The following is an 11,034-nucleotide window of genomic DNA, read 5'->3' as shown; positions in this document are numbered from 1 at the left end:
GGAGCATCCCCTCTTGCACCCCTTCCCCATCCCACTCAGGTTGGTTTTGCTGTACGGCGGGCATCAGGCACTGCCCTGTGGTGTGGAGACGGCTGTACATGGCCACAGCACCCCTGGCTGAGCCTTCTGGGCAGCAGGGACACATCTCTAGACGGAGAGAGTCTAGAAATTAATCCTGGTGAAATCCCAAATATTCGGGAAGAGGGATGGGAGCTTTGCAGCTTTCTCTTTCCTGGGTGCCTGGTACAGAGCAGCCAGACCCCCCAGACTTTTATATGCCAGATGCTCCCGAGGAGCCAGTTTCCCCTGGCTCCAAGTTTTTTACATCTGCGTATTTCCAGTGAAATCACTTTATTGCCCAATTTCCCAGAGTGGGCGATGACAGAGCTGCGGGCAGCGCCTGTCCAGGTAATCCCCAGGCTCACTCGTGGAGCTGCCGTCACTCTGGCAGGCTGGAGGGCAGCAATGCATGCTTCAAGCAGGCTGTTTGCTTGTTCAGCGTCTGTAATTGTACCCAAACGCACGTTTGTAGAGTTTCTTTGGTGTCAGTGCTTTCCTGCCAGCCCGCAGAAGGTAGTTTGCAGGTAGCCAAGGCAAATATTCCTGTTTTCCCCCCACTGTCGAGATGTTACTTCCCACGTGCTCCTGCGGTCAAGTTTCTGGATGAGAGAAGCAGGTGCTGCGGAAAGTCCAGAAATTTTGGGGCAACGCCTGGCTGACCATGGGGACGAGAGAGGCGGGGGCCCCTGCACCAGCACCCTGGCTGACCCCCTCTCCCCAACCACCCCAGGGTGGTCACCACGGGGTTGGGTGTCCTTCAGCAGCAGTGGCAGCTAATGTCACACCAGCTGTTGATGCCCCAGGCTGGGGAGCAGCCTGACCCCCAGCCGGAGCTGGGGACACAGTGGTACCGTGGGGGCAAGCCCAGCCATGCCGCAGGGGCAGCTGGTGGCGGGAGGGGCGATCTCAGGTTACGTGGCGGCGTACAGAAATGAGTGGGGCTGCCGGATCCTGATGAGGTTCCCGCTGTCGGTGGCCGGGGCTTATTAAAGGGGAGCGTCGGGGCGGGCTGCTCGGTCCTGGGGGTGTCCCTGCAGCATGGCGGGACCAGGGGGCGAGGGGGACCTGCGGCACCTGCTGAAGCTGCACCGCACCGAGATCGCCATGGCGGTGGATGATGTCTTCCCGCTGCTGCACGGCCTGGCCGACCATGATGTTGTCCCCGAGCACGTCTTCAAGGTGAGGCTGCGGGGTGGGAGAGAATATCTGTGCTACAGGGACTGGGGCCAGCTGGCAGCACCGGGATGCATGCCGATGGGCCACGGTGGCACCGGCAGGAGACGCTGAGCCGGACGGAGCAGGAGGGCTCCCACCGCGCTTTCCATGCGCTGCTCACCTGGCTGCTGGGCCGTGACACTGCCGCCGTCCGTGATTTCTGGGCCGTCCTTTTCAAGGACTACAACCTGGAGCGGTACACCCGGCTCCGGCCCCTCCGCGGTGCCTTCCCCAGAGGTAGGAGAGGGACAGACGGCGGGGGGGGACTGGCACCCCCGGGGGCTGCTGGCGGGCAAGGGTGACACTCGGGGCCGGCTGTGCCTGCCCCTGTCCCCTTTGCAGAGGTGGAGCTGGGGCAGCAGCGCCGTGGCAGGCGCCTCTCCCCCAGCCCCACGGCGCCGGCCCCGCACAGACCTCAAGGCAAGAGGAAAGCCCCCGAGGAGCGGGACGGGGCCCGAGCCACACAGCCCTCCCCGCGACACACTGCCAGCCCCGGTATGGAGACCCGGATGGGATGGGGTGGGGTGCTGGGGGGGCCCCTGAGGCGCAGCGGGGTGCTTTGCCCCCTGACGTCCACCCTCTGGACCCCACAGGGCCCCTGGCAAAGGCGAGGACCATGAAGAAGCCGGAGGGTGGAGATGCCCCCAGCACCCCTCGTGCTGGTGGTGAGTGCCAAGCCCCACTGGGGCAGCGTCTGCCTGTGCACCCTGTTTGCCTGCGCTCAGGGGCATGGGGGGCTGCCCACACCGCTGAGCCGCCCCCCCTGCCTGCAGCCCTCCAGGCGGTGGCTGCCTCGGTGCAGAAAGCGGTGGCCGCGGCGGGCAATGAGGTGCCCATCACCCGCGGGGCTGTCGAGGGCATCCTCATCAAACATGTGCTGGAGCCGGGTAGGTGCAGCCCTGCCCAGCCGACCTCCTGCCCAGTTTAGCTCCCAAATTCAGAAGCTGCCCCCAGCTAGGGGTGGTGGTGGAGAGGGGGCCCTGCCGGAGCTGCTCTTGACCTCTCTTGCAGGCAGCTCCAAGACGGGCAGCAAAGCCAGGGACGAACCATATGCCCCAGCTGCCTGCGAGGAGCCAGGGGCCAGGAGCAGAAGCCGAAGCCTCAGGCCCCCGACCCGGCCCAAGGCATCCCAGAGTGTATGGACGTCTCCACCACCTGCTTTCACACCCCCTTTGCAGCTGCCTGAGGCTGTGGCAGGGGGGTTTGTCCCTGCCTGGCAGCACGGCCATGCCCTGAGGGCATCCCCAGCACCCGGCTGTTCCTGTAGCACCTCCAAACCTCTCTCTTGTCTCGCCTGCAGAGCAGGGACCCCCGACTGCACCCCCAGGGCCGGCTGCCAGCACCTGCCATGCACAGCCAGGACCTCGCACCCCACCAGGTGAGCCCCAGCGTGTCAGTGCCCCGAGAGTCACCTGGTAAGTTGGGGGCCATCGGGGTGTCTCTGGCATGTCCCTTTGGCCTGGCCGAGCACAGATAACCTGGGGCTCAGCTGATGGGGGGAGAGGGGGTCACTGGGCTACAAGCACCCAAGAACAGGCAATCCCCACCCTGAAAAGGGTTGGTGTGTTTGGTGTGGGGTGGGTGATGTGGGGGTACAGGGCGAGGGGGCAGTGGGTGATGGGGGTCCCCTGCCAGCAAGAGCCCTGCCACAGCTGTGGATGCAGGCTGTCCACCAGTGCCGCCTGGGGTGGTGACCCCTGCCCACTCCCCTGGGGTAGGAGAACGAGGATGAGTGTGCAGCATGCGGTGACGGTGGTGAGCTCATCTGCTGCGATGGCTGCCCCAGGGCCTTCCACCTCGCATGCCTGGTGCCCCCGCTGCCCCGTGTCCCCAGGTGAGCCCCGGGGTGCCATGGGGACCCTGGTGCCCCCCTGCTGTCCCTCACCACCTGCTCTGGCTGTGCAGCGGGATGTGGCGGTGCGGCTCCTGTGTGGCGAGTGCAGCCGAGCCAGGGCCTCTGCGGGAGGCGGAGGTGGCTGCAGAGCAACCCCCCGAGATCCCAGGGGAGGACGCATGTGGCACCCAGCAGGGTGGAGGTGACTGGAGCGTCTGCAGCCACTGCTTCACCCGGATCCCCACACCCCAACACTGCCCTGTGCCTGGTGGGGACCCTGGGTGAGCCCCCTGCTATCCCCCACATCCCAGCCTCAAATTCTCCTCCGGAGAGGGGCTGCCCTGATGGTCTGTGTCACCCCCGTCAGTTGTAGGGGGCTGCTGCTCTGCACATCCTGTGCAGGCACCTTGGACACAGGCAGCCTGGAGAGCACCGCAGCAGCTGGCAACCACCCGCTACAGGCAGCAAAGGTCAGTACAACCACTGCTGGGCCCGGTGGAGGGGAACAGACTGGGTGAGGCGGCAGTGCTGGGTACAAAGGGAGTGAGGAGGTTGAGGACCAATGACACGGGATGGGGATGGGACAGGACGACTGTAGGTGGAGGTAGAGGTACTGATGCTGTGCAGGAGGGACCATGAGCTAAGGCTGCACAAGGTGAGGGACAGATCCCAGTCACCAGCCCTGACCCAAAGGGGTGCAGGAGGAGGGCAGGCAGGAAAGCTGGAAAGATGTGTCTCCTCTTGCAGGCAGAGGATGTCTCCCCTGGTGGCGACGCTATGCTGAGCAGGGATGAGCTCGAGGCGCTCCTGGGCGAGGTACGGCACCTGGGGCGGGGAGGGAACAACCAAAAGACATAAACAGGGGATCACATCTCTGATGTGACCCACAGGGTGAAGTCAGGCTGTGGATGAGGAAGGGCGAGCTGGGACAGCCCAGGGGGGCAGGCAGTGGGATGGAAATGGAGACTGACGCTCTGGGGCTGTCCCACAGGGCACCTGGGATGGGATCCTGCAATGGGCATTCCAGAGCATGGCACGGCCCCTCGCAGACACCCATGCACTACTTGCCTAGCGCATGCTGCCACGAAGTCAGCCCCAACAGCAAAGGTGATGTAGGAACAGGCTGTACAGTCAGCTGGGCCATAGGAACAACACAGCCATTGCGGCGCCAAAAAAACCCGATGCGACATCATCAAAAAAAGCGACCCTACAGCAGGTAACAAAAAAAACCAGACAAACCTGCAAACTGCGGGTTACTGCAAAGGACTCCCAGAAAAAACTGTGCATAGCATATATGAGCAAATATATACAGAAATAAAAAAAAAAAAACCACCACTTGATTGAACAGTGAAATAAAAACCTTAAATGACAATGGACACAAAAAAAAGGATACAAAATATAAAACACATACCCAGAGCCACACATACATAAATGACGAAAGATCCAGAACAACTCAAGAACAACCAAAACCAAAAAAATTAACTGATGGCATACCTTCAGCCAGCAGAAAAAAAAAAAAACAAGCCTACAGCACCCGGTATTCCCAGGCGGTCTCCCATCCAAGTACTAACCGGGCCCGACCCTGCTTAGCTTCCGAGATCAGACGAGATCGGGCGTTCTCAGGGTGGTATGGCCGTAGGCACCCCCTGCCCCCGCCAAGGGCCCTCTCGCGGGACCCTCCACGCGCTCACGCCCCGCGCTACACACACGCCCACCCACCCCAACGACCACGACACACCCCCGCGCGCACACCACACCACACACACAACACACACACACAAAAACACCACCACCTCACCAACAACGCCCCCACACACACCCTGCGCGCACCGCTCCTCAAAACGACAACGCGCTCGCGCCCCGACCCACGGCAACGACGACCCGACACGCCACGCCACCACCGTCACGCACGCACCCTCCCAACAACGCAATGGCCCACGCCGACCACCGCAAGCGCTCACACGCGCCCGACCCTCCGCACCAGGCCACCAACAACAACCGGGGCCCACCCCGCGCACCACAAACACCAGCTAAAGCCTACACCCCCGCCTGCCCAGCACCACCACCACCACCCCCCACCCTGCACGGCCCGCTCCTCGAAACGACAACGCGCTCGCGCCCCGCTCCACGGCAACGCCGACCCGACACGCGACGCCACCACCGTCACGCACGCACGCTGCCCCCAACGCATGACCCACGGCGACCGCCGCACGCGCCCGCCCCTACGCACCAGGCCACCAACAACAACCGGGGACTACCCCGCGCACCCCGGACAGCAGCAAAAGCCTGCACCCCCACGTGCCCACCACCGCCGACACCACCCCCCACCCTGGACGGCCCGCTCCTGGAAACGCCAACACGCTGGCGTCCTGACCCACGGCAACGCCGACCCGAGCCGCGACGCCACCACCGTCCCGCACGCACTCTGCCACCAACGCGATGGCCCACGGCGACCACCGCACGCGCCCGCCCCTCCGCACCAGGCCACCAACAACAACGGGGCCGCCCCCGCGCACCCCGGACGGCAGCTAAAGCCCACCCCTCCGCCTGCCCGACACCAACACCCCCCACCCTGGACGGCCCCCTCCTGGAAACGCCAACACGCTGGCGCCCTGCCCCACGGCAACGCCCACCCGCGCGCACGCTCCCCCCAACCCCCTGACCCACGGCGACCGCGCCCCGCAGCAAAAGCCTACAGCACCCGGTATTCCCAGGCGGTCTCCCATCCAAGTACTAACCGGGCCCGACCCTGCTTAGCTTCCGAGATCAGACGAGATCGGGCGTTCTCAGGGTGGTATGGCCGTAGGCACCCCCTGCCCCGCCAAGGGCCCTCTCGCGGGACCCTCCACGCGCTCACGCCCCGCGCTACACACACGCCCACCCACCCCAACGACCACGACACACCCCCGCGCGCACACCACACCACACACACAACACACACACACAAAAACACCACCACCTCACCAACAACGCCCCCACACACACCCTGCGCGCACCGCTCCTCAAAACGACAACGCGCTCGCGCCCCGACCCACGGCAACGACGACCCGACACGCCACGCCACCACCGTCACGCACGCACCCTCCCAACAACGCAATGGCCCACGCCGACCACCGCAAGCGCTCACACGCGCCCGACCCTCCGCACCAGGCCACCAACAACAACCGGGGCCCACCCCGCGCACCCCAAACACCAGCTAAAGCCTACACCCCCGCCTGCCCAGCACCACCACCACCACCCCCCCACCCTGCACGGCCCGCTCCTCGAAACGACAACGCGCTCGCGCCCCGCTCCACGGCAACGCCGACCCGACACGCGACGCCACCACCGTCATGCACGCACGCTGCCCCCAACGCATGACCCACGGCGACCGCCGCACGCGCCCGCCCCCTCCGCACCAGGCCACCAACAACAACCGGGGACTACCCCGCGCACCCCGGACAGCAGCAAAAGCCTGCACCCCCACGTGCCCACCACCGCCGACACCACCCCCCACCCTGGACGGCCCGCTCCTGGAAACGCCAACACGCTGGCGTCCTGACCCACGGCAACGCCGACCCGAGCCGCGACGCGACCACCGTCCCGCACGCACTCTGCCACCAACGCGATGGCCCACGGCGACCACCGCACGCGCCCGCCCCTCCGCACCAGGCCACCAACAACAACGGGGCCGCCCCCGCGCACCCCGGACGGCAGCTAAAGCCCACCCCTCCGCCTGCCCGACACCAACACCCCCCACCCTGGACGGCCCGCTCCTGGAAACGCCAACACGCTGGCGCCCTGCCCCACGGCAACGCCCACCTGCGCGCACGCTCCCCCCAACCCCCTGACCCACGGCGACCGCGCCCCGCAGCAAAAGCCTACAGCACCCGGTATTCCCAGGCGGTCTCCCATCCAAGTACTAACCGGGCCCGACCCTGCTTAGCTTCCGAGATCAGACGAGATCGGGCGTTCTCAGGGTGGTATGGCCGTAGGCACCCCCTGCCCCGCCAAGGGCCCTCTCGCGGGACCCTCCACGCGCTCACGCCCCGCGCTACACACACGCCCACCCACCCCAACGACCACGACACACCCCCGCGCGCACACCACACCACACACACAACACACACACACAAAAAACACCACCACCTCACCAACAACGCCCCCACACACACCCTGCGCGCACCGCTCCTCAAAACGACAACGCGCTCGCGCCCCGACCCACGGCAACGACGACCCGACACGCCACGCCACCACCGTCACGCACGCACCCTCCCAACAACGCAATGGCCCACGCCGACCACCGCAAGCGCTCACACGCGCCCGACCCTCCGCACCAGGCCACCAACAACAACCGGGGCCCACCCCGCGCACCCCAAACACCAGCTAAAGCCTACACCCCCGCCTGCCCAGCACCACCACCACCACCCCCCACCCTGCACGGCCCGCTCCTCGAAACGACAACGCGCTCGCGCCCCGCTCCACGGCAACGCCGACCCGACACGCGACGCCACCACCGTCACGCACGCACGCTGCCCCCAACGCATGACCCACGGCGACCGCCGCACGCGCCCGCCCCTCCGCACCAGGCCACCAACAACAACCGGGGACTACCCCGCGCACCCCGGACAGCAGCAAAAGCCTGCACCCCCACGTGCCCACCACCGCCGACACCACCCCCCACCCTGGACGGCCCGCTCCTGGAAACGCCAACACGCTGGTGTCCTGACCCACGGCAACGCCGACCCGAGCCGCGACGCGACCACCGTCCCGCACGCACTCTGCCACCAACGCGATGGCCCACGGCGACCACCGCACGCGCCCGCCCCTCCGCACCAGGCCACCAACAACAACGGGGCCGCCCCCGCGCACCCCGGACGGCAGCTAAAGCCCACCCCTCCGCCTGCCCGACACCAACACCCCCCACCCTGGACGGCCCGCTCCTGGAAACGCCAACACGCTGGCGCCCTGACCCACGGCAACGCCGACCCGAGCCGCGACGCGACCACCGTCCCGCACGCACTCTGCCACCAACGCGATGGCCCACAGCGACCACCGCACGCGCCCGCCCCTCCGCACCAGGCCACCAACAACAACGGGGCCGCCCCCGCGCACCCCGGACGGCAGCTAAAGCCCACCCCTCCGCCTGCCCGACACCAACACCCCCCACCCTGGACGGCCCGCTCCTGGAAACGCCAACACGCTGGCGCCCTGACCCACGGCAACGCCCACCCGCGCGCACGCTCACCCCCAACCCCCTGACCCACGGCGACCGCGCCCCGCAGCAAAAGCCTACAGCACCCGGTATTCCCAGGCGGTCTCCCATCCAAGTACTAACCGGGCCCGACCCTGCTTAGCTTCCGAGATCAGACGAGATCGGGCGTTCTCAGGGTGGTATGGCCGTAGGCACCCCCTGCCCCGCCAAGGGCCCTCTCGCGGGACCCTCCACGCGCTCACGCCCCGCGCTACACACACGCCCACCCACCCCAACGACCACGACACACCCCCGCGCGCACACCACACCACACACACAACACACACACACAAAAACACCACCACCTCACCAACAACGCCCCCACACACACCCTGCGCGCACCGCTCCTCAAAACGACAACGCGCTCGCGCCCCGACCCACGGCAACGACGACCCGACACGCCACGCCACCACCGTCACGCACGCACCCTCCCAACAACGCAATGGCCCACGCCGACCACCGCAAGCGCTCACACGCGCCCGACCCTCCGCACCAGGCCACCAACAACAACCGGGGCCCACCCCGCGCACCCCAAACACCAGCTAAAGCCTACACCCCCGCCTGCCCAGCACCACCACCACCACCCCCCACCCTGCACGGCCCGCTCCTCGAAACGACAACGCGCTCGCGCCCCGCTCCACGGCAACGCCGACCCGACACGCGACGCCACCACCGTCACGCACGCACGCTGCCCCCAACGCATGACCCACGGCGACCGCCGCACGCGCCCGCCCCTCCGCACCAGGCCACCAACAACAACCGGGGACTACCCCGCGCACCCCGGACAGCAGCAAAAGCCTGCACCCCCACGTGCCCACCACCGCCGACACCACCCCCCACCCTGGACGGCCCGCTCCTGGAAACGCCAACACGCTGGCGTCCTGACCCACGGCAACGCCGACCCGAGCCGCGACGCGACCACCGTCCCGCACGCACTCTGCCACCAACGCGATGGCCCACGGCGACCACCGCACGCGCCCGCCCCTCCGCACCAGGCCACCAACAACAACGGGGCCGCCCCCGCGCACCCCGGACGGCAGCTAAAGCCCACCCCTCCGCCTGCCCGACACCAACACCCCCCACCCTGGACGGCCCGCTCCTGGAAACGCCAACACGCTGGCGCCCTGCCCCACGGCAACGCCCACCCGCGCGCACGCTCCCCCCAACCCCCTGACCCACGGCGACCGCGCCCCGCAGCAAAAGCCTACAGCACCCGGTATTCCCAGGCGGTCTCCCATCCAAGTACTAACCGGGCCCGACCCTGCTTAGCTTCCGAGATCAGACGAGATCGGGCGTTCTCAGGGTGGTATGGCCGTAGGCACCCCCTGCCCCGCCAAGGGCCCTCTCGCGGGACCCTCCACGCGCTCACGCCCCGCGCTACACACACGCCCACCCACCCCAACGACCACGACACACCCCCGCGCGCACACCACACCACACACACAACACACACACACAAAAACACCACCACCTCACCAACAACGCCCCCACACACACCCTGCGCGCACCGCTCCTCAAAACGACAACGCGCTCGCGCCCCGACCCACGGCAACGACGACCCGACACGCCACGCCACCACCGTCACGCACGCACCCTCCCAACAACGCAATGGCCCACGCCGACCACCGCAAGCGCTCACACGCGCCCGACCCTCCGCACCAGGCCACCAACAACAACCGGGGCCCACCCCGCGCACCCCAAACACCAGCTAAAGCCTACACCCCCGCCTGCCCAGCACCACCACCACCACCCCCCACCCTGCACGGCCCGCTCCTCGAAACGACAACGCGCTCGCGCCCCGCTCCACGGCAACGCCGACCCGACACGCGACGCCACCACCGTCACGCACGCACGCTGCCCCCAACGCATGACCCACGGCGACCGCCGCACGCGCCCGCCCCTCCGCACCAGGCCACCAACAACAACCGGGGACTACCCCGCGCACCCCGGACAGCAGCAAAAGCCTGCACCCCCACGTGCCCACCACCGCCGACACCACCCCCCACCCTGGACGGCCCGCTCCTGGAAACGCCAACACGCTGGCGTCCTGACCCACGGCAACGCCGACCCGAGCCGCGACGCCACCACCGTCCCGCACGCACTCTGCCACCAACGCGATGGCCCACGGCGACCACCGCACGCGCCCGCCCCTCCGCACCAGGCCACCAACAACAACGGGGCCGCCCCCGCGCACCCCGGACGGCAGCTAAAGCCCACCCCTCCGCCTGCCCGACACCAACACCCCCCACCCTGGACGGCCCGCTCCTGGAAACGCCAACACGCTGGCGCCCTGACCCACGGCAACGCCCACCCGCGCGCACGCTCCCCCCAACCCCCTGACCCACGGCGACCGCGCCCCGCAGCAAAAGCCTACAGCACCCGGTATTCCCAGGCGGTCTCCCATCCAAGTACTAACCGGGCCCGACCCTGCTTAGCTTCCGAGATCAGACGAGATCGGGCGTTCTCAGGGTGGTATGGCCGTAGGCACCCCCTGCCCCGCCAAGGGCCCTCTCGCGGGACCCTCCACGCGCTCACGCCCCGCGCTACACACACGCCCACCCACCCCAACGACCACAACACACCCCCGCGCGCACACCACACCACACACACAACACACACACACAAAAACACCACCACCTCACCAACAACGCCCCCACACACACCCTGCGCGCACCGCTCCTCAAAACGACAA

The 11,034-nt window shown here is 67.3% G+C and overlaps 1 protein-coding gene and 6 non-coding genes across 7 annotated transcripts; 1 reads left to right on the top strand and 6 right to left on the bottom strand.

Moving 5' to 3' along the window:
- Positions 1 to 1,098: 1,098 nt before the first annotated feature.
- Positions 1,099 to 3,627, top strand: AIRE (autoimmune regulator). The gene is made up of 10 exons (XM_075717046.1): positions 1,099 to 1,239; positions 1,338 to 1,512; positions 1,618 to 1,770; positions 1,869 to 1,940; positions 2,049 to 2,162; positions 2,287 to 2,411; positions 2,576 to 2,653; positions 2,994 to 3,109; positions 3,181 to 3,390; positions 3,483 to 3,627. Exons 1-10 carry the CDS (start codon positions 1,099 to 1,101, stop codon positions 3,625 to 3,627), a joined length of 1,329 nt encoding a protein of 442 aa, XP_075573161.1.
- Positions 3,628 to 4,631: 1,004 nt separating this feature from the next.
- On the bottom strand, positions 4,632 to 4,750 carry LOC142594356 (5S ribosomal RNA). Its single transcript, XR_012831350.1, has one exon. It is a non-coding gene; the product is annotated as a 5S ribosomal RNA (ribosomal RNA).
- Positions 4,751 to 5,798: 1,048 nt separating this feature from the next.
- LOC142594355 (5S ribosomal RNA) lies at positions 5,799 to 5,917 on the bottom strand. The gene has a single exon (XR_012831349.1). It is a non-coding gene; the product is annotated as a 5S ribosomal RNA (ribosomal RNA).
- Positions 5,918 to 6,966: 1,049 nt separating this feature from the next.
- On the bottom strand, positions 6,967 to 7,085 carry LOC142594354 (5S ribosomal RNA). The gene has a single exon (XR_012831348.1). It is a non-coding gene; the product is annotated as a 5S ribosomal RNA (ribosomal RNA).
- Positions 7,086 to 8,377: 1,292 nt separating this feature from the next.
- Positions 8,378 to 8,496, bottom strand: LOC142594353 (5S ribosomal RNA). Its single transcript, XR_012831347.1, has one exon. It is a non-coding gene; the product is annotated as a 5S ribosomal RNA (ribosomal RNA).
- A 1,047-nt stretch (positions 8,497 to 9,543) lies between these two features.
- Positions 9,544 to 9,662, bottom strand: LOC142594351 (5S ribosomal RNA). Its single transcript, XR_012831345.1, has one exon. It is a non-coding gene; the product is annotated as a 5S ribosomal RNA (ribosomal RNA).
- A 1,047-nt stretch (positions 9,663 to 10,709) lies between these two features.
- LOC142594350 (5S ribosomal RNA) lies at positions 10,710 to 10,828 on the bottom strand. The gene has a single exon (XR_012831344.1). It is a non-coding gene; the product is annotated as a 5S ribosomal RNA (ribosomal RNA).
- Between the last annotated feature and the right edge of the window lie 206 nt (positions 10,829 to 11,034).

Source organism: Pelecanus crispus, chromosome 9 (assembly GCF_030463565.1).
Source record: "Pelecanus crispus isolate bPelCri1 chromosome 9, bPelCri1.pri, whole genome shotgun sequence".
Classification (NCBI taxonomy): domain Eukaryota; kingdom Metazoa; phylum Chordata; class Aves; order Pelecaniformes; family Pelecanidae; genus Pelecanus; species Pelecanus crispus.
The sequence above is the reverse complement of the archived record's forward strand: the minus strand, read 5'-3'. Positions and strand labels throughout refer to the sequence as shown.

What these genes read in the sequence shown, in the direction of transcription:
- AIRE (XM_075717046.1), top strand. Translation starts at nt 1,099, where the DNA reads ATGGCGGGACCAGGGGGCGAGGGGGACCTGCGGCACCTGCTGAAGCTG. An exon ending in TCCCCGAGCACGTCTTCAAG is followed by an intron (nt 1,240 to 1,337) that starts GTGAGGCTGCGG and finishes TGGCACCGGCAG; the next exon opens with GAGACGCTGAGCCGGACGGA. An exon ending in CAGCACCCCTCGTGCTGGTG is followed by an intron (nt 1,941 to 2,048) that starts GTGAGTGCCAAG and finishes CCCTGCCTGCAG; the next exon opens with CCCTCCAGGCGGTGGCTGCC.